At 35.3% G+C, this 21,706-nt stretch overlaps 4 protein-coding genes and 1 long non-coding RNA gene across 7 annotated transcripts; 3 read left to right on the top strand and 2 right to left on the bottom strand.

Annotated features, from left to right (window-relative positions):
- Positions 1–13: 13 nt before the first annotated feature.
- LOC139103013 (uncharacterized) lies at positions 14–1,426 on the top strand. The gene is made up of 2 exons (XR_011545823.1): positions 14–103; positions 271–1,426. It is a non-coding gene; the product is annotated as an uncharacterized lncRNA (long non-coding RNA).
- On the bottom strand, positions 1,039–9,371 carry Hip14 (palmitoyltransferase Hip14). Of its 2 annotated transcripts, none has more exons than XM_070654772.1 (10): positions 8,844–9,371; positions 7,361–7,499; positions 7,049–7,248; positions 6,634–6,843; positions 6,261–6,555; positions 5,916–6,116; positions 5,382–5,543; positions 5,148–5,304; positions 4,679–4,923; positions 1,039–4,553 (listed from the first exon to the last, which is right to left on the bottom strand). In XM_070654772.1, exons 2-10 carry the CDS (start codon positions 7,496–7,498, stop codon positions 4,317–4,319), a joined length of 1,845 nt encoding a protein of 614 aa, XP_070510873.1. In that variant the 5' UTR covers position 7,499; positions 8,844–9,371; the 3' UTR covers positions 1,039–4,316. The 2 variants fall into 2 exon arrangements, with proteins under 2 accessions (XP_070510873.1, XP_070510960.1); XM_070654859.1 differs by having other exon boundaries at positions 6,261–6,540.
- Positions 9,372–9,516: 145 nt separating this feature from the next.
- Positions 9,517–10,839, bottom strand: LOC139102810 (uncharacterized). Of its 2 annotated transcripts, XR_011545780.1 has the most exons (5): positions 10,667–10,839; positions 10,387–10,560; positions 9,980–10,213; positions 9,710–9,892; positions 9,517–9,603 (listed from the first exon to the last, which is right to left on the bottom strand). XR_011545780.1 is itself a non-coding variant. In XM_070656988.1 (4 exons), the coding sequence occupies exons 2-4, from the start codon at positions 10,540–10,542 to the stop codon at positions 9,767–9,769; spliced, it is 516 nt and encodes a 171-aa protein (XP_070513089.1). In that variant the 5' UTR covers positions 10,543–10,560; positions 10,667–10,839; the 3' UTR covers positions 9,625–9,766. The 2 variants fall into 2 exon arrangements, 1 of the variants encoding a protein (XP_070513089.1); XM_070656988.1 differs by lacking the exon at positions 9,517–9,603 and having other exon boundaries at positions 9,625–9,892.
- Positions 10,840–11,198: 359 nt separating this feature from the next.
- On the top strand, positions 11,199–15,992 carry Smg5 (Smg5 nonsense mediated mRNA decay factor). The gene is made up of 8 exons (XM_070675059.1): positions 11,199–11,540; positions 11,878–12,100; positions 12,282–12,446; positions 12,545–12,813; positions 12,935–13,115; positions 13,199–14,966; positions 15,075–15,410; positions 15,603–15,992. Exons 1-8 carry the CDS (start codon positions 11,467–11,469, stop codon positions 15,668–15,670), a joined length of 3,084 nt encoding a protein of 1,027 aa, XP_070531160.1. The 5' UTR covers positions 11,199–11,466; the 3' UTR covers positions 15,671–15,992.
- Positions 15,993–16,722: 730 nt separating this feature from the next.
- Positions 16,723–21,657, top strand: Ubqn (ubiquilin). Its single transcript, XM_070655228.1, has 7 exons — positions 16,723–17,370; positions 17,579–17,780; positions 18,132–18,420; positions 18,785–19,438; positions 19,530–19,653; positions 19,943–20,075; positions 20,271–21,657. Exons 1-7 carry the CDS (start codon positions 17,263–17,265, stop codon positions 20,345–20,347), a joined length of 1,587 nt encoding a protein of 528 aa, XP_070511329.1. The 5' UTR covers positions 16,723–17,262; the 3' UTR covers positions 20,348–21,657.
- The last annotated feature ends 49 nt before the right edge of the window (positions 21,658–21,706 follow it).

Raw genomic sequence — 21,706 nt, 5'->3', positions numbered from 1 at the left:
ACTTCTTTCGCTGAGACTGGCGATCTGGTCTCCCTGGAACAGGAATCTCAGCTGCCGCGGGTACACAATAAGTTGCGACCAACGATGCATCGGAACACTCGCAGTCAGTATCTACATACAGAATACAAATAATTGTATAAATAATAAAAATGCTGACAACGGGATATCGTATAAATTTAAAACTAAATCACAAATTTTTTATACATATTGGAAAAGAAATTTCGCAGAACGTTTAAGAACATGTAAAAAATGTGCCTTTGGGTTTTTCAGCAGCGGTATCGCTCTTCACATCGATTGTTCCAGTGCATATTGCATTTACATCAGAGTTTATGGCTGAAGTGATGTCATCTGAACGCAAGGATGTTAGATTGGAAGGTTCCGTCGTGTCAGCGCAAGAACAATCTTCTCCGGTGACCATGTTAAGCACATTTCTTCGTAACGAAACACATGAAAAATAAAAATAACCTTAACGTCAAATAACGCAAATTGAACTGTAACACAAACTCGGAACGAAAGCGATGACAAATGCGATCTACAGTCGTATATGCGTTGCGCATTCAAGTCATATCAGTTATACGAGATTTAAATATCGCAGACGAAAACCTTCTAGCATTCATAATATTAAAAATAAAAACATTTATTAAACCATTCATTAACAGAATGTTAACAGAAACCTATTGCAAATAAATTAAAAAATAACACTTTTACATTTTTAAGTAATTCACTAAAAGTACATAATGAAATAATCGTGGCGATTACAACAACGAATTTATTATTGCGAAGAGAAGTCAATTGCAAAGCAAGAATGGCTTGTAATTAGAAAGACTTCGAGGTTTACTTATCTCAGTAATATGTTGCAGGTGAAATAGAAAAAAAAGGACAAATTTTGCTTTTCAGAAAAAAAAACATGCATATCTTCAAAGTTTTTCTTAAATAAAATAAGTATTAGACATATTTAGACTTTTATTTACATTGAACAGCTGGAAGCAGAATAGGACGATTATCACTTAAAAAGATAGTAAATAACGCACCACCATCTCGTGTATATATTGTTATAATTCGTCAAAAATTTAACAGCAATTCGAACATTTAATGTATGTGTGTTACATGTTTTTTGTTTTTTTTTGTTTTTTTTTTTTTGTTCTTTTTTTTCGTATTACCTCGCAAATCACAGTAACCATAAGGTGTCGCATCGTGAATCGTAACTTTATAATCTGTGAACCCACCTGTAATCTTTTATCATTAAATATATTTCTTATCTTAAAATCTTAAAGTTATCTTGGAGCTTAAGAAAACGTAGCGATAGAAACGTGCGTGTGTGTTAATAACATTCATTATTACGGTGCTACATGTATATTTCGCGGTTGTAAAAACGTCTTATTATTTTTGTATCGTACCATTTTGTTCGTTTAACGATGCACTGATACTCATGATTTGCGAGGATGGAAATCGGTATAATTTACCCGAGAATCTTAACACTCACGTCAATTGTCGCGTTTCGTTTGCCATATACAAATAAACGCGAAACACACTGTTCGTTCCACTAATTAAGAACTCGGCGAAATTATATCGACTTCGATCCCGATTTCCAAATATTACGTGATACATCAGAAAAAGTTAGGATTAATATAGCTTAATTCGACGGTTAGATCTCCCATACGGGAAGTAATCACAACACAATAGTTAACAAAATATATCAATGCTATTGTTTGCTACTAATCTCATTTAGACTAGATTGACAAATAAAAGTAATTGATACAATGATCTATGAATGAAACCGTCCGACACGACGTAAACTCTTTTGACAAATGTAATAATCCGACAAATGATATTATAATACAATCGATTGTATCTTCTATATTGCTATATTTTATAATATTTATACACGTATATATCTTCTGCTAACAACATTGACATGGAGTACTCGGTTTGCAAGTAATCGTGCGACTGCTATGTCAAGTATACCCATATTAAAACTATCTGTATGTTCGTCAACATTTTGTACACGAATGTTTCTTATCGTCCTGTACAAGAAGTCGTCGGGCATGAAAATCTGTATAAACTAATACAATCGATAAATCGAACCTAAAGTTAAATGTCAATTAATGACCTCGAAGACTTCTATTTGCTTGTATCATAAAAGATCCTTACGTTAAAAAACTAAAATTAAAAAAAAAATATTTGTATATAGTTGCATCAAATAAAATATCCAACATTTATATACAAATAAAGAATCAAATTCATGATTTTTTTTATAAACTGATTTTCTTATAAATGAGAAAATATTACTATAACTAACGTTCCAATAGCAGTATACGCAATTTAGAACGCATTTTTAGAATATTAAATGTATTTGTACCTACATTAATCATAAATCAAAGCTATATTGTGTAAATATCCAACCTTTGATCGATTCGTTTTAACGTGCACTCGTCGAAATTAAGAGTCAAATTAAAACTATTTTTTAGACAAAATAAATATTACATAAAACAATGTAAATATACTTTTTTTTTAAGACAGAAAGTTTAAAAAAAATTATTTTACATTGCACTTAAATAACTTTTACTTCTATGAGTTTTAATTCTACGAGTGCACTTAAAAAATAATACTCTGTATCTTTTCATCAATTAACTTATTCGGAAAGATTTCATGAGATATTCTATAAATTGACATTTTCTCATTATAAAATGTTACAGTCCGTCGGAATGTACAAGCAACAATTTTCTTCTTTTTCAGCAATAATTTGTACATATAATTTGGAAGAATTATCAGTTTGGAGTTAAATGCTAAAATACACATGGAGCGTGCTCTCTGCCGTATTTAATTGAGTTAAATAATTTCTTTGTTGCGTAAAGATATTCTAAACTTATTCTTTCTTCAACATATAAAAAGCGACTTGTGATCCAAACCTTTTTTACGAGATATACTTCATATAACACACGCCATAACACAGTTCTTAAATAAATATTATGAATAATTTATAATATTGATTCGTGATCGCAAATATCGTGTTGTATTAAATGTTACATTTTAGTCGCAACAATAACCAATACGAATAGTAGTTGATCTTAACAGAAGTATGTGACGTGTACATAAATGCATTTCAAGAAGCATAACATGGCACTTAAGTCAGGTAGACTCTCTTACAAATACGAACAATATAGACTAAACAGTATAAATAGCTGTTATGTAGTTCTCTTTTGGCTATAATTCTATCGCACAGCATTTGATTTTCTTACGCATTCTAATTTGCATAATTTATAACATTTATAGCGATGTCATATAGGCCCCACATCATTATTATTTATTTTACTTTTGCGCTTTATATGATTTTTTAATTGCATCATATCTGCAATATTTAATTTTAATTTTTTTTTGTATATTATTAAATTTTGTTATCTTACACTTTTACGCATTAATTTTTGTTCAGTTATAAATTACAAATTTCATTGAGAATTAATGCTGAAATATTCTTCGAATATTTGCATTAATAAGAAATATATAGATTTCCAATTATTTATTCTGTTGATAATAAAATAATTGTAACAGCTGTAATTTTGTAGACTGAGTTACTTGTACAATTAGAAATATCAGATTTATAATCACTGAATAGTATATACTTTCAAGCTCTAAGTGCGTTTACTTCTTGAAAAATTGAGTTAAAACGCTATTGTTTTAAATCGCAATATTGAAATTAAATGTGGAATGATTAATAAGTGTCAGAAAATGAATACGATTTAAGATGAATATTTACAATATGCGTTTAATGTAAAGAATTATTCTATAGAGCTTAATAAAAATAAATCTCAATATCAGAGATACAAATAGGATGAATGTACAAATTGAAATAATCGATTGAAGAATTTCGTAGCTCTATTAATTATAAATTAGTTTTCTAATTTGCAATTCTTTTATCTTTCTCTCCATTTATCAAAAATAATAGTTTTAAACATATAATATAAAAATTTATTCTTTCGTATCCATCATATTTCAGCAACAAAAAATTAATTTAAATCATAAAATTTGTGCATTTATATCGTTTTATTATTCGATATCTTTAAGTATAGAATAGGTGAGATATGCACATTCTTAATATAGTAGTCTTTTATGGCGTACAGGTCAAAAAATTGTTATTCAGCGATTGCTGTATAATAGAGCTGTTTAGAGAATACGCGAATGTCCATAATTACTGCCGTATTGGAAAACCACTTACATGTTTGCAGCAACTCTTTGGTGGTCCAAGGAGTACGTCAGGCATAAGTGATATGGTGTATGTATGCGTGTACAATTAGCTTCTCACGGCTGCTTACAGATCTCTAAACATACTGAAAATTATCTTTTTGCGCAAGCAAGGGTAACTTTTCGATGCTTTGCTTGAGATCGAAACTGTGCAACCAGTCCGAGCTAGGTTTCGCTTTTACTCCGCAAAAACTGAAGTTGCAAAAGTCAGCGGCATTCTGCAAGGCACCACGATGGAACGGGTTTCCTTGCTTAAAGTGTTTGTAACGACCGGCATTCATACGTTCATTCGTTGTCATTCCCAGGACCATAATCTGCAAACACAGAACAAAAAATATAACTATAATCACTCACAATATTTACTAAAATTATTTTCAACATTTTGTCGATGATATTCTATAAAATATAACGTGTTTGACAAATCAAGTTATAATATTACCTGATAACATTGACACGCCAACAAAGTTCCAACCCAGAAAGAATGGAGAGACGTATTGGCTGCTACCCACATCACCCATGCGTCGCACGTAGCTGCAGCTACTAGATAATTGTCTGCGCTATGACCGTTCGTTAAGTTCGACCAACATTCAAATTGCCAGTATTGTACACTGGCGGACAAAATAACGATGCATAATCCTAGCAATGACGCCACAAATCCAAGGAAATACTTGTGATTATGCGCCCCTGAAACATATAGGATGTAATAATGTATATTTTTTTTTTTTACTATCTTAATTTTTATAAAACAAGTATAACTATTATTTTCTAGCAAGACAAAAAAATAAACAGAAAAAAATTGAAAAAAAAAAACTAATTTTTAAATCTAAACCGATGTAAAACAAATTAATGCATTAATTTACGAAAAAAGTGTGTTAATATTAAGTGTTATATTAAAGTGCTTTACTTACCAATACAATTATTAACCCATGGACAATGATGATCGAATCTTGCTACACAACGATCACACGTGGAACAATGTTTAGATCTCATGGGTCTTCGGACTAGACAACTACTGCAGAACCATTGTGGCTCAAAACCACCTGACTCAGCCAATTCAATTATCGTCTGCAAATAAAGATATGCATACATTTTTCATAATCTTGCAAATAAAATAGTTTTTAAATAATAAGATATTAATTTACATTTAATTTATCCTCATGAGTAGCCGTGATAACTCCGGGATCACCTCGCCAAGACTGCAGGAAGCATATCCAAAGAGGAACGGATCCACCGACTAATAACAACCATAAATACCATGCTGCATGAATACCCAGCCAGAATATCCACGTAAAGTATATCCACATCTAAAAAAACAAAAGAAACAGTAATTATAATTAACAACAAATAAACATACAGTTAATAAACGTATTAATCGTGATGCATTAGTGTGTTAAAAAATAAAAATTATATTGAATATATTAAAAACGTATATAGTCATAAAAAAATTGTTTTTTATTATTTATATTAAACTTATATTTTTATTGTACGTTGTTTTATATTTAATTTTTTTCTGTAGTATTAATGCAATATTTACTTAATATTGGGTTAACACTGACTTTCTGAGTGTATCACCTTATCGACAACGTATCTTATCACATTTTTTTACGGCTTATCAGAAACTAATCATAAATACGTAAAAGTTCTCGATTATCTAAAACTCAATTCGGAGCACCCACCTTAGTTGCCAAATAAATCGACATTGGCAAAATATGAAACAGCCGTTCATCGAACACGAAATGGTTCATTAAATACACCGCTACATAAAGGGTGATAAAGGCACCTAGTTTTAATAAATAATCCCATCCACTCTGTAGAACCATACCGATTACATAAAACGCTATAAATGGTGTACTGACCATACAGTACCAACGAATTCTCTGCAAGAAAAAAAAACACGATAATAATATTAAAAAAATTGAAAATTAAATCTAGATTAAATTTTCAATTTTTTCTTTAAAAAAAGTATTAACATCGAAGACACAAAAAGATATTATGACACACTTACGACATATTATCATTACCTTATCTCTACACCATGTTCTTGTGCGACCTTGCTTTTCCTTAATCTCATGACTGATTTTATGTCCTAGCCACGCGGCACCGATATGAGGACCTAGCAGCGTCATTGGCGTTTCATTTTGAAAATTGGGCAGGTCTAGTGAGGCTCCGTGTTGTACCAAGGTGGATATTGCAGTGTTATTTTTTGCTATAATGGCCCAATGCAGGGCTGTGTTACCGTGCAGATTATCGGTAAGTGAATGTGACGCGCCTAAAGTCAATAGTAGTCGCGTTGGATCTAAACTGTAAAAAGAAAGACTTTAAAGTAACTAAATTAAAGATATTCTGTTGGAAAAATAAGTTACTCATAAAAAAATAATTTGTTGCTCTGTGTACCTATTGACTTTATAGGCGCTCCACATAAGAGGAGTCATAGCACTTCTGTCTGGCATATTTGGATTAACACCTTTTGCCACCAAATAAGCTACAATAGCTGTATGGCCAAATTGTGCCGCCAAATGTATGCAAGAAAAGCCTTCAGAGTCCCTCAAAGTAGGGTCAGCACCCGCTCTCATCAGTATTACAACCGTTGAGAGATGGCCTTGTCTAGAGATATAATCAAAGATTAATTTTCTTTTCTTTCTTTTTTTTATCTTATAAACATGTTTTTTAAAGTAAAAACTAAAAAAACTACAGAAAAATATAGAATATTTTATGTGTTACAAATTACGTAAAAATTTTAATTATTTTTATTAAAATTATATTACTATTTAATTTGAATAATACTGATTACATGTATTAAAATACTGACCTTGTGGCCCAATGTAATGGCGTAGAAGCCAATTCACCACCGATAGCATCGACTACGGCTCCTTTCGCAATAAGATATTTAACAATATCTTTGCGATTGTTTATAGAAGCCCAATGCAATAGCGTCACCGTCTCCGAATCCGGCTGGTTCACGTCGGCACCAGCTTCCACCAACTGTGTCACTCGTTCCAATGCTCCATACTACAAATATATTTCAAGATTATCTTACATTTATATTTTTAATTGTAAACTTTTTATAGTCTGTAGGATTTTTATCTTCTAAAAATGTTAATTTAAAATACACATAAACTACCTGGGTGGCTCTGACAATATCGAAAGAGCTGCAATCTTGGGTGGCAGGTCGCACTGGTTCTTGATGAAGGCCGCTAGGATCATCGGGCTCACCAGTTCCCTCGCCCTGGCAAGCGGTTTGCATCTGCAGCGCGTACATGCTACAACCATCACAAGCCAAAAACATAAGTCTAAAGATTGCACAGGCACAGAAAACGCTGAATGCAAAAGGTATGTTAAGTCAAATAAAGTTGAAAACATTATGCAACTTTACAGTGATTTATGTAACTAATGCAACATATGCAAATTTATGTTTGCATCACTAGCATTAGCAGCCTTAAATTTATTCTCATTTAGCAATCTATTTTCTAATATACATTTTAAAAAGTTTCTAACTTTTAATTCAGATAATAATAAAATTTAATAAAAGGATAAAGTTTTCAGTTATCTTAATTTATAAATAAATGTACACGTTTATAAATTATTAATTTCTTGGCTCATTATAATCTTCTTTTGAAAATAAATAAAATAACAAAGTCTTAGACCATATCAAATTGAAATCAATCTTTAATTTGTAAATCCAATGATTATTGCCCCATGACGTACATTGTGCTATTTTATATTCCTGTCATTGACTAATGTTGCCTGCTGCAGTGCTTATAAATTACACTAAATTATGTGTGTTCAAGGCTACAACAAAAGATCACTTTTTTTCAAATAATATTATTTAGTTAATGAATAAACAGGTTCATTCAATTGCTTTTAAATATATGTATATCAATGAGTAAATCTAATATGTATTATATTTACTCATTAATATATACTTTAGAGAAAAGCAAAGAGAATAAATAATATAAACTTATACATGAAAGTCCCACTTTTTTAATCTATATTATATTATGTTTTTAGCTGAAGCAACTGGCAAGAAAAACAAGAAAAAACAGAAGGAAAAAAAATGTGGTTACATAAATGGCAATTCAACACATTTATCTGCTCAGATAATCTTAGAAATAAATAGTCCAGGCTTTCTAAAAACTAGACTCTGAAGCTCAAGTGATGTGTTAAGTAGAAAATAATTGATCTTTATTTTCATATGCTTCTTGAACGTTATGGATTATATATTGAATGTAAAATTATAGCACCGATAAATTCCTACTGATTACAATCGCAATTGTTTTTCTAGACCGCAAGGTAATCCATGGCAGATAATTAATTACATCAGAACCACAAGATAAACAAGCTAGACTAGATCCATCATCCACTCGAATTCAGAGCCCTATATGCAAGAATGCGTCCACATCGACTTCCTCACAGTGTCGGCGTTCAATCTCGGAGCATCCGGAGGTCGGTTCACCCTTGGAGATGCACCCTCGATTTTCCGCCCTCGACAGGGGGAGGAAGGCGAAGCCGAAAAGCACTCGTCGCACGCTTGCTGATCGATCATCGGAGGACGCGCACAAAAATAAATTTTTGCGTGCGTGGAGAAATGCGAGAAGTAGACTTACCTCGGCGACGACGTTTATACGCTGTTAGTGCGCGATGCGCATAGCGAGGATGGACACGGCGGCGTGTTCGACTCGGACTCGCCGGGGGTGTGAGCGGCGATGAAGTCAGGTTTTAAGGGACGAACCGTACATTATGGCCGGAGAGTGGGGCGCCGGCATATCACACGCGCGCACTACACACACATAAACACGGGACCGCTGCCGGAGTCGACCTTTTCGTGCAGCGACAACCCTCCTCGCGATGTCTCTTCGATCGCGCGACTTCTCCTCGTCCTGGGCTTACCGCCACTGGACTCTATTTCCTCGATAAACGTGACGGGAGAACCGCTCGCTTCAAAACGTCACAACTATCATCCGCTCTGCGTCCGTCATCGTTTACGTGTTTTCCACGTTTGAGAGCGATATCGACCAAGTCGCACAAGCCCGCTTGATCGGTAATATATATTGATGATTGCTCGATGCGGAAACACCGACGGATGAAAAGAACGGTGGAGGCATCTAACGCGAGCGTGTTCAATCGCAGGACAATGACCGCGGGTATTGTAAATAGATTGTGTAACTGATGTGCACAATTATGAAGAGCAGTGCATGTATTGCGTTTACAAGTTCGTAGTATTCGAATGACGATGAATCGACTCCGGAAAATAAGATCCGGACTGTTGTGACTTGAAGACAATATTCGTTTGTTAAAATAATTAAACCAGAGCAAACAAGAAACGTAGAGGAGTAGTATGTAGGATGGTTTAAAACTACAGTATAACTAGAACAAACACGATAAAGTTTAATTAGAAATTAATTATTTTTTTCTTTCAGTAAGAAATAATTCTTTTTTACAGTAAGACACAATTTATTTAAAAAAATAGTACCTTTGGGGTTTTATACTCCAGGAAATAACTCCTTTTCTAGAATAGAACTAGATTTGTTTATAAATTAAGCAAATCAATGTATGCATTTTCAATATAATCACTTTGTTTGATATCTAGTGTATTCATTAGTTGAGCAATGAATGTAATATAGTCACTCTTTTCATCTTTTTCTTGCATAATGCACTATAACAAAGTATATATTGTTACAAATTGTCTTTACTCTTGTTGATATGACTACTAATAATGAGTAACAAAACTAAATTTACAAACCTCTACCTCCATGAAATTACCCAAACCTTCAACTTTGTCAATATGTATTCGATTTTGTTTTATAGTATACAATAGTCTAGTTTTCTTAACAACTCCTACCACACCATTGGATTGAGATAACAAATCTGTCATTGGTTCTACTGTATTGGCTTTTAGCTCTATTTTATTATAAGTGGACAACTTTGGTCCTGGTATGTTAGGTCTCTTATAGAAAATTAATTCTCCAGTACCATCCTATAAAACAATAAGTTTTGTATTAAAATATTAATATAATATAATGAAAAAAAAAAGAAATTATATTTATTTAAATATAAATCGTATCTTGAGAATAGTTTTGCACAGAGTGATATGTACATTTCAATCTGCTAAAATAGAAAAGTGATTAAAAAATTAATAGTTACACCAACCTCAAACTTTCGTAATTTTAATCTTCCGTCTATCGCCTTAAAAAACGTATCATGCTGCTCAATTTTCACCTGAGGAGTTTCAGATAACTGTTCGACTTTCGATATGAGATCATCAAGGTCCTGTTTAACTACAGCTTTAATCTCCACGTTACGCATAATTGTCTTTTAGGTATTCTAAAATCGATGAACATTTACTAGACTTTTATTTATCATTTATATAACATAAGTTTTTTATTATAAATTTTCTTTTATGCTTATTTGTATGTAAAACTTTGTTTACCTTCTGGATTTCAAACGTCCAATGTACATACCCACACTCACAAAACTAACACTTGTTTATTTGATACATTCGTACGTAGACTGAAAAGCTGATATGGCATTTGTTTCGGCAACGGCGGTTAGCGTACGTGACCTTAGCGTGGTGTGCGTCGAGTCTAACACGAAGTACGCAGTACGTGTAAAACTCGACGCACACCACACTAAGGTCGTGTACCTGAGGTAGTAGAGGCGTAGTGGTGTTCCACCTCCACAGTTCTCGGCAACCGGCGCACTACGCACACGTACGTACGTACATACATGCGTCGTGTGAGACTCGACGCACACCACGACAAGGTCACGTACGCTAGTCGTCGTCGCCGAAGCATATATCATACTTGCTTTGATTGATATTTTTAGATTTTAAAGAATGTTTCAATCAAATGTAAGAGCTCAATGAGCGGTTACGCTTTTGGATGCACCAATTAGGTTTGCGACCACTCGCTGCATTCAATTACGTGACGCGCAACGACTCGCAGCATCAACTTGGCGGAAAGTCGTGGTCTTTGCGAACGGACAAATGGATAGACGGCGAACGAGGGTGTTGCGGCTAGGACAACGGAAAAAGGAAGTGGACTTGGACAGTGAACGAGTGGACACTGCTGTGCGGAGTTGCGGACAGGTAGCTGCGAAACGACGTATGGTCGGCGTGCGAGCGACGAATGTCGAGGTATCTCGGTCTACAGAGGAGATGCGCGTCCCAGGAGACCGCGGAGCAATGAGTAACGACGAGTCAGCCGGAACGCGGGTCATGAGTAGTGCAAAATGAGAAGAACATTCAACGCTGCGGCAGAAGCCCGATCGACGGACTGCCTCGAAGTCACGAGACGTCTGCATAAGTAAGTGATGCTTCCCGTTGCGAAAGTAATCTCCGCGTTGAACAAGAGCCGAAAGAGGAACACTCTCGAAATAAATTCGGAGAAAATGGAGGCAAAGCGATTGCGAGAGACGTGCATCCTAACCCACTATTCCGATCGCCATGCTTGTTCGTCGTTCGCACGTTTGTTTCTTGCTGAAATTTCGCGACAATATTGACCGCGATTAATTCGCTTTTAGGTCGGCGAAACGTTCGAACGACGTATTTCTATGTTTTAGCATTCACTGGTTTTATTTTTATCTGCATCTATATTTAATATATTTTTTTATGTAACTTATACACATATACTATTTGTTAAGAAGCGTGACGGAGATCGTGAAGAAATTGGATGAGCAAAAGAATCGTGCTCTGACAGTGAGCGACATATTTGTATCATCGGGAAAAATTCAGCGCATGAAACTTAAGGATTACTGTGAGAGACTGATATTGAAAGACCCAGTTGGAAATGTACATAAAATAGAGGCGCTCCTGTGGAGAAAAGCTTTTTATGATGTTGTATACACAGCCAAAAAATTACGAAAGGTAATACTTATAATGACATATTGATAAATGTAACTAATAATATAGTATTTAACAGATGTATAATAGAATGCTATTTTTTTATGGATTTATAAATTGTAGTAAATTGTTCTTTTAAAATATATATTAATATAAATTTGTAATGTAGAATAATACAAAATAATTATTAATAATCACATTTTAGGGTAATACTTGGAATGATATGGAGAAAATGCTGCTCTCAGTTCATTTGGCAGGTGGTGTGGGATATTATCATCATTTGATAATGAGACTGCAAGTAGAATACGATTTAGATCTTGTTGGTGTTGTTGACTTTGCTTTCATTCACAATGAAAGTATTTTATCATGTGTAAGAAATTTTTTTTATGTTTAATTTAACTTATAATAGTTTGAAAGTAAAATAACATTATAATGTTATAATAATACAATAAAAAAATTTTGTAACAGACAAGAACTAAGACAGGGCAGTCTAAAACTCATTCAAAGGAGCTCAAACAATGTGTGATACGCTTAATTCATCGAAGCTTGGTATGCCTTGGAGATTTGAGTAGGTACAAATTAGAATTAAATTCAAATTGGGATCCAATGATAGCAAATAGGTATTATCAGATGGCTATAGCCATTGATCCAAACATTGGTATGCCTCACAATCAACTTGGTACTATAGCGGGCAATAAAAATTATGGATTAGATGCAGTTTATCATTACATGAGAAGGTTAGTATTAATAAGTTATTTTTTAATGATATATGATATACTCTTTAATAATAAAATATGTTTTATTAATTTTTTTTAAGAATTACACAAGCAACTATTAATACCAGTTTTTATTTTGCAGCGTTTTGTGTTCTGAACCGTTTGAAGGGGCGGAAGGAAATTTGAAAAAAATTATTATCACTCAATCCAGCTATACAGATGAAAGCAATTCTATTCACCATTGTGTATCACGATTATTTTCTTTATTACGTTTATGGGACTACGAAAATCCAAATTCTGACAAGATAAATCAAGAGTGTCAGGTATATAATAAAACATGTGAATTACTTAATCATTTGACACAAACATTTTTCACATTTTACATATTATACTTTCTTTTTGGCAGGATCTCTTAACCGATATAGAGAATTGTTTAACAATGGATCAAATCGAGTCAAATAACACAAATTGTCTAGAAAATGTGGATAACATAGAAACATATCTTCAAAATTGTAAAAACAGACCAACACTTTATTTAACAGACGACATGGTGTTTAAGATCGTGACAATATGTTTAATGTCAATTTCTAGATTAAAAAACAAAGAATCCAACGAAGTACAAGGCGTCGTTGCTATAACTTTAGCGATACTGTCGCAATTGCTAGAATTTATAATAACAAAATTGCAAGAATTAATCATAGGAATAACTGATGTAGGAGCTGTAAAAGAAAATACTTATTGCACTAAGTTGAAAAATGCACCGGAAAATCATCCGTCGTCTGAATTAGGAAGTAATGGGGATCATATGAAAGAAAAAGACTCTACATTAAACAAAGACAATAATATACTCGATTTAAACGAGAGCGACAAAGCTAAGTTATCAAATAATGGAATTGCAAATAAATCGGGTCTCAAGAAATCTCGTGACAAATCAAAAAGTCTTCTCAATAAACTTCGTAGACGAAAAAGAAAAACCAGCTCTGATTCGGATGCGAGTGATGTAGATCAATCAACACTCGCATCTTCCAGTGACGAAGTTAATTCTGATGTGTCCGAGACAGAGGAAGATGACGTATTGAGTGAGGGTAACGATATATTGTCAGATGATAATACGGATGACGATGAATCATTCCCAGAAAATAAGATCCAGATTGTTGAAAACGAAACGCAAGAAGTGAAAGAAGTGATAAACGGCCATGGCAGCGATGCCGTTGAGAAAACAGAGAATTGTGATAAAGATGGTACTAATTATTTGGTTAATGGCCAACAGCATGCAACCGATAAACAAATAGACTTGAAAGTAATAGTTGACAAGGATTCTGTAACGAATTCAAGCACTACCGTGACCCTCACAAATACAAATTCTACTAGTACCTTCGAAGAAGGTAACGACCCTTTGTGCAACACGGACATTTTTTACATAACACAGATGAAAAAGAAAAATTTAAAGTCGGATGATATTCTGAACATATTGATTGGGAAGGAGATTCTCGTGTCTATTAAAGTGTGTTGTGATTGGCTGCGAAGTAACCCCGACATCGTCAGGATATGCGCCAAAAGTTCGCGGACATTGTTGAAACGATTTACAATTTTGTTAAATTTAATCGACGTAGACGTCGAAACTCTTGTGCAGGGAAACGGAGATTCCACGATTCTATCCAGTGTAGGAAGATTGAAAGAATGCGTGAAAACGATACCTTTACCAGAGGATATCGATCTTCGAGGATTGAATTTGCTGGAAAACACTCACAAAGCTCTCAATTGGCAAATACTTCATAAACACAGAATGAGCAAGCGGGAAGAAACATTGCTGAGGGTGTTGAAACTCGCTGAATTTGGACATTATCTTTGTTCTGTGGAGGATTCGAGGGTACAATACGATCAAACTGAACGAGTGTTTGTAATAACAGACGCGAACTCCTCAAACACTCCAAAGGTAAAAAGTTTAGACGAGAAAAACTTCGAGTTAGAACGTTCAAAAGGAAAGCTTATGAGAAACATGGGCGAATTGTGGCTGAACGCCAAGGTTCGAGCTCTGGAAAGTCAATTGAAGTCTCAAAGAGTCCCGATATCGCCGATCCTTGTTCCTGATCATAAGGTTTTAGCCAAGTATATGCCAGCTCTAAAACGTTTGATGTATACCAAGAAATTTATGGTGATAATTCCTGGAGTTGGTGAGTATACTGTTAGAAATATAAAACGAGAGAACTTTGTATTAAAATTTTCATGTGGTGATGTATTTAAAGATAAATTGTTCAAAAATACTTCTATCGCATTTACAGTTGTTTCTGCTTTGGATGAGGTGAAACGTGTAAGCGCTCCGGCAAGAGAAGCGACGCGATGGCTGGAGATCCAATTGAGACGTGGCTCAAGATTCTTACGAGCGCAGCAACCTCAGGAGCGCTTAGCGCTGCCATTAATAAAAGGACCAAGACCAAAGGATAAGGAAGCATGGTTATTTTTCCAAATAATAGAGTGTTGCTATTACTTTATTCATCAAGTGAACGTTGATTCTACTTGTGATGGAGAGCTACCGATTGTGACTCTCCTGACTGGTTGCAAGCCGGAGGACAGAAAAACTATGACTTTCAGTCCCGATGGGTTAGCGAAAAGTGCAGGTATTTATCATTTTCGCCTTTTTTCTTAGTCTTAAGATCACGCTATCACGAGATAATTAATTTTTGTAAATATTACATTTAAATTTAATATTATTGCGTAATGTAATATTAGCATTATAATTTGAAATAAAACTGAATTTCGAGGATAACGCTTGCAGTAAAATATACAAATACTTAATATATATTTTGCAGGTGTTAATTTCGAACATATAGAATCGTTTCAAATGAAATGGAAGTCATCGATTAAGAGCTATGGTTGAGCGGAATGTATCACACCTGCGTGATTATCTATCGCTAATCTCATTCAGAGATATCATCCATTGCTCAGATGCTACTCAACCGGATTCTCAGCCGATCAACAGCAAGTATGGCAAGAGGGGTTGGAAACCCGTGCATATGAAATGGATAATTGACGGGATACTCTTGAACCGCTACTACATCGGTGTCGATACAGAAAGTCATTTTCTGTCGCAGAAAAACCTTGAGTAATAGAACGTCGTTTTTTCCCTCTTTTTAATCATTCGTATGCCATTTATGTTATAAAAGATTGTATTTTTAAGTAAACGTTTCTAAATAATCAGACCAACGCGTCTCTCCAGCCCTACTATTTAATCAGCTAGTTGCAGCCATTTGCAGACCCGTTTTGACACACTAAAGATTTAAAAACACAAAATCAAATAAGTCTTCATTCAGCACATTTTTGTTCGTTAAAATAATAAAGAACTCCAAATTATAATTTCGTGCACGAAAAGAAATATGTATAACTTTACACTTTATTCGGTCGCTTCTATACAATTATTTCAGTGTTGAATATTACTAAATAATATATTTGGCCATCCCATAAAATACGGTTTTTTAGAAAGTTATAAAAATAAAACAAAATATGCTATAAAAGCAAAATACATGAAATGATAAGATAAGTAATTAACAAACAGATTGAGTATTTAGTGCAATGTGCTACAAAAAAAAAAGAAAAAAAAATTGACAAGGTTTGTTGAAACGCATTTGTTTTTCAGTGTTAAGAATTTTAAAAGTCCAGTACTATTTAAAAACGACAGAAGTGAGATGACAGTACTGATATGAGTAATTGTGCCTGATCATTGTAATAACGTGCAAAAAGTGGACTGCCTCGGTCGCGATCCGATCATTCCTCAGGGACAAGAAGGAGTAGGAGGGGAAGAAATCAGGTAGTACGTGTGTCGCATACGACTTCAGATCGTCAGGGGCAGGGGGTGGCCAGGCGGATACGCGTTTTGCTTGGTGGGCGCGCGCGTCGCGACGCGGTGCTTTCGCGTTGCGATGGTGGCAGCAGCGTGACATAACCTCACCGCGCAACCCGTTGCCGTTCACCGTCGTCATCATCGTCGTGTGGTCTAGTTTACGTGGCCCTTGTTCACGAAGGGTGCGATCGCGCTAGGAAACCGGGTGACTCGTGCAGCACAGAAAGACGCGCCGGAACGTCCGTTCCGCGCGCGTAACAATCCGGCATCGTGTGTATGTTTGTTGCCGTCCGGTCGCGAAGTCTTGCTAGTTCTTGCGAGTAGCCCGTACCGAAATCGTAGTCCTCATAGGTGGAAAAAAAAAGATCGAGCCAGTACCTTCGCCGTTGGGCAACGTCGGCGGGTGCCGCGGACGTGCGTTTTCGGTGCGCGAGGGAGTGCCGTCGGTATCGCGCTGTGCGTGTGCCGTGGGTGTGTATTTACACGGTGCGCAATTCCGGTGGGTACGTGAGGCCAAGCGAAAGAGAGAAAGAGAGAGGGAGGCGGAGCGGGATAGAGTAGGACGGAGAGATCGAGCGAGCGAACGAGTATCGCGCGAGCGTCGAAAGTAACGAGTCATCTACCGATTCAAGATGGCAGAAGGCCAGCAGGAGGGCGGCTCGAAGAAGATCACCGTCAACGTCAAGACCCCGAAAGAGAAGCAGAGCGTCGAGATCGAGGAAAATGCGACGATCAAGGAGGTGAGTTCGCGACGATAGTAACGGCGGGCACCGCCGTCGTCGTCCTTCCCGGCGCCGTTCGTGGCCCGCGCTGTCGCTGCTTTCTTGGCATACCGCCAGGCATCAGCTGTCAAACGCCGACCGGGTTAGCTCGGCACGTTTTTAATTTGTTTTTGTCGTTTTCTTTCCCTTGCCTCGCTGCTCCTTTCGCCGCTGAACGTGCCGGCAGTTCAAAGAGGCGGTCTCCAAGAAGTTCAATGCACAGGTTGATCAGCTGTGTCTTATCTTCGCCGGTAAGATAATGAAGGATCACGAGACCCTCAACACGCACAACATCAAGGATGGTCTAGTGGTGCATCTGGTGATCAAAGCACCGCGTACCGCTAGCAGTACACAGAATCAGGAATCCAATTCAACCTCAAGACCACAGGGTAATTTATTTGGCTTAGCTCTAATTAAATATAATAATAATAATAATAAATTATGGTGTTATCATATCAACTGTTATCTACAGATTATGAAGTGTTCTGTAATTTTTTTATTTTGAGAATGCTTCAATTATTAATACGTAAATAGTTAATAAAGTAAAAAATATCAATTATTTTGTATAATTTATAAATTACACGTTATAAATTACACGTTATAGCACATCTGAAAAAGTTTCTTAGAAATGTGTAAAAGTAATTCGTAATTTAATTTTAGAAATTTTTATTGCAATAATTTTTAGGCAGTTGAATATGTTATACAAGGATGTATAATAAACATATATGCTTTGATTATAGCTGATATCAGTGCCAGTCCGTTTGGCTTAGGGAGTTTGGGTGGACTGATGGGCATGGAATCCCTTGGCTTAGGATCGGCTAATTTCATAGACTTACAACAACGCATGCAACGAGAGTTGCTCTCAAATCCGGAAACGATGCGTCAAGTGCTCGACAATCCGCTGGTGCAGAGTTTGATGAACGATCCAGAGAATATGCGCAATCTGGTCACCGCTAATCCCCAAATGCAAGAATTGATGCAACGTAACCCGGAAATCAGTCATATGTTAAATAATCCTGAACTTTTACGGTAAGTAGTAGAACGCCTTAAATTACAATCAAAATCCACTTAATTTGAATACAATGGTCGTATATTATATTTGTATGTATTCGAATATATGAATTATTAATCGTATTATGAATCGTATATACACTTTACACAATATAAAAAATTATATTTTAAACGTAAGTCTTAATTCAAATTAAATTATTTTTTAAACTTTTTTTACATTAATTGTGATTAAAAATTTTTAGTGTTTTTTCTCGACATATTAAATGTATGTTTTATTTATATATTTAAGTTAGTTGTTTGAGGGCTAGTCAACATTTTTTAATATGTTAGGAAACTAGATATTTTTAGTTGCACAATGTTATTAATGAAAATTAATTCTCAGGCAAACGATGGAATTGGCACGTAACCCGTCGATGCTACAAGAACTGATGCGCTCACACGATCGAGCTTTATCTAATCTAGAAAGCATACCTGGCGGTTACAGTGCGCTACGTCGTATGTATCGTGATATTCAGGAGCCAATGCTAGCAGCGGCGACAAACGGTCGTAATCCCTTTGCCGCTCTGGTGGAGAACAGTTCCAATCAAGACTTGCAGAATCCACAGCAGGGCCAGGAAAATCGGGATCCGCTACCAAATCCGTGGAATCAAAATCAGACTGAAAGTGGTACAGGACAACAACAAGGTCAAGCTAGAAGTCTGCTGGATTCGCCGGGTATGCAGAGCCTCACGGCACAGATGATGGAGAATCCACAGTTAATGCGAAACATGCTAAATGCTCCGTATACAAGATCTATGCTGGAGGCGATGGCGGCCGACCCTGCGATGGCCAGCCGTGTGATCGCGGCAAATCCGTTTCTTCGCGGTAACCCACAGATGCAAGAACAGATGCGCGCGATGATGCCCGCTTTCATTCAACAAATGCAAAACCCGCAGATACAAAGCGTTGTCACCAATCCAGACGCACTGGCAGCTATAATGCAGATACAACGTGGTATGGAGCAATTGCGCACCGTCGCTCCCGAACTCGTGGAAAAGTAATTGTTTTGATTTTTATGCTGCACAGCTAGTCTTAAATGTGTCATTAGCACGTGATTATAAACTTACTTACGTGCGTGCGTGTTTTAGTATGGGCCTTACAGTCCCACCTGCACCGACAACACCAACGAGCGGCACAAATACCAGTGTACCGACCAGCCAACCATCGGATAGCAATCAGCAAGACACGTTTTCCCATTTTATGGCACGTATGGTAAGAACACTTTATTTTTCTAGTTTTAATTTAATTTTTTTTTTTTTTAAGTAATGATTTTGAGATAATATTTTCCTTAAATTGAATTAATTAAATATGTAATAATGTACTTTTAAAACAATACAATATTCAACAATGAGAATAAGAAAATTATGTATTGCAATATATTTCGCAATTTTGATATAATAAAAGTCATTCTTTATATCTTTTACGCAACACTCAACGTTTTATATTTTTTACGTAAGTATCACATACTTACATATCGAACTATATTTTATTTGTGTATTAGGTTTCTGCAATGGCATTAAATCAAGGTGTAGAAGTTGACGGTCAATCTGTACCTCCACCAGAGGAACGTTACAGAGCACAGTTAGAACAACTTACGGCTATGGGTTTTCTTAATAGAGATGCTAATTTACAAGGTTAGATTCCAGAATTTTTCTTTTTTAGAAATAAATTCTTTCTTTATTATGATATATTTTCGAAATAATATAGTTTAATTATTTTACATTTTGATGCTTGATATTAAATAATATTGAATAATGTTTAACGTTTAATAATATGTATTATTATAATACGTATTGTTATAATATATGTATTTTTTTTTTATTTTTCAGCATTAATTGCGACGTTTGGAGACATAAACGCCGCCGTTGAGAGATTACTCTCCAATGGACAAGTGTCTATGAGCTAACCACCAATCCGCAATACTATTATTCCAATATTACCTTTAATTTTATCCTTATTTACCTCTTGCGTTCACGTACGTAAGAGATACTTGAGGTAACTGGCTGTCAAAAAATTATGAACTATATCCTTCCCTCCTTCTTCTATCCCCTTTTTCTCAATCTTATCGGAATACACACTACTCACTCGTTCAATTTGCAGTTTTTGTTATTTAGATTCAGACTTGTCCGTGTTTTAGACGATAGATAGAAAATTATCGATGGTACGATCATTACCACTTGTTTTGCAATCAGTTTATCACTTTTTTTATATCGCTGATCTTGGTTCTTTGTTCGCGTATCCTCTTTGATGTGCTCTGTTTACAATCCAGTATCTCACGTTCGTCGAAATACGAGAAAATCGACTGTAGCTCCGTTGGTGTCACATTTTTTATGTAAATTACTTTACAAACCTATCGGGTTGCTTGGAGATAACACGATATTTACAAAAGTTCATTTATGTAATATCTTTACGACGTTTCTTAGGAGTATGAACGGAGTCTGCATGGAAGATAGATTGCAACCATATTTAACAAAATCGCTTTTTCGGCTTTGTCAATCAATCGAGGGTGTATTCGCAGTACAGTTAAATCCCTTTTGCTTTCCCCCAATTGTAATCTTGTAGCAAGATATATTATTTGTACGTTCTTAATAAAGGAACGATTTGAATCCGTTGGGAATGAATGTAATGCTTTTTGCACGGATTTCGTTATTACTTTATGTATATGTGTAAATTACATATATGTGTCACACGTAAAATGAGACGTACGGCTGAAGAATCGGTGGAATCCGCGCGTTATATTCGAAGAGCACGGTTTGACGATCCGTTTTACAAATATGGTTCTTATATAAGTTTTATAGATACCGAGCGTTGAATAGACGGTAACAGCTTTCTTTAACTTGTATACCGATGCGCACTGTATCCTTGTTGGTTTCATTTGATCGTAGGGTAAAAAAAACTACTATAATTAAGCGTTATATGTCTTGTAATACAAATTTAGAAATTTGTAGCGTGATAATTGAGAAGCATGTGGTATACAACTTGTTTATAGCGGACTGTGCATGATCGTGCACTCACATCGTGAGACATGTTACAATTCGGAGGAAAACACCTAATCGTCGGTTAACTCTAAGACATAAGGATAAAAAAAGAAAGATGTATGTTGTAAATTATCTTTATTGAGAAAACAAAACAGTTATATATATACACATATATATATATATAATTTTAATATTTTTGATTGATGTATGATTACGATAAATATCCATGCGCATATTATCTTTTAAGTGTATTCATTATACTTCACTAAAAAAAAAAAAGAAAGAAA

Source organism: Cardiocondyla obscurior, linkage group LG01 (genome assembly GCF_019399895.1).
Source record: "Cardiocondyla obscurior isolate alpha-2009 linkage group LG01, Cobs3.1, whole genome shotgun sequence".
Taxonomy (NCBI): domain Eukaryota; kingdom Metazoa; phylum Arthropoda; class Insecta; order Hymenoptera; family Formicidae; genus Cardiocondyla; species Cardiocondyla obscurior.
Note: the sequence above shows the minus strand (reverse complement) of the source record. Positions and strands in the feature narration are given on the sequence as shown.

Coding starts and splice junctions, on each gene's coding strand:
- Ubqn (XM_070655228.1), top strand. CDS start 17,263: ATGGCAGAAGGCCAGCAGGAGGGCGGCTCGAAGAAGATCACCGTCAAC. Junction 17,371..17,578: donor AAAATGCGACGATCAAGGAG/GTGAGTTCGCGA, acceptor ACGTGCCGGCAG/TTCAAAGAGGCGGTCTCCAA. Junction 18,421..18,784: donor AATAATCCTGAACTTTTACG/GTAAGTAGTAGA, acceptor ATTAATTCTCAG/GCAAACGATGGAATTGGCAC.
- LOC139102810 (XM_070656988.1), bottom strand. CDS start 10,542: ATGCGTAACGTGGAGATTAAAGCTGTAGTTAAACAGGACCTTGATGAT. Junction 10,214..10,386: donor TAAAATTACGAAAGTTTGAG/GTTGGTGTAACT, acceptor ATTGTTTTATAG/GATGGTACTGGAGAATTAAT. Junction 9,893..9,979: donor GTAATTTCATGGAGGTAGAG/GTTTGTAAATTT, acceptor ACTTTGTTATAG/TGCATTATGCAAGAAAAAGA.
- Hip14 (XM_070654772.1), bottom strand. CDS start 7,498: ATGTACGCGCTGCAGATGCAAACCGCTTGCCAGGGCGAGGGAACTGGT. Junction 7,249..7,360: donor ATATTGTCAGAGCCACCCAG/GTAGTTTATGTG, acceptor ATATATTTGTAG/TATGGAGCATTGGAACGAGT. Junction 5,544..5,915: donor CGATTTATTTGGCAACTAAG/GTGGGTGCTCCG, acceptor TTGTTTTTTTAG/ATGTGGATATACTTTACGTG.
- Smg5 (XM_070675059.1), top strand. CDS start 11,467: ATGAGAAGAACATTCAACGCTGCGGCAGAAGCCCGATCGACGGACTGC. Junction 12,447..12,544: donor ATGAAAGTATTTTATCATGT/GTAAGAAATTTT, acceptor ATTTTGTAACAG/ACAAGAACTAAGACAGGGCA. Junction 15,411..15,602: donor TGGGTTAGCGAAAAGTGCAG/GTATTTATCATT, acceptor TATATTTTGCAG/GTGTTAATTTCGAACATATA.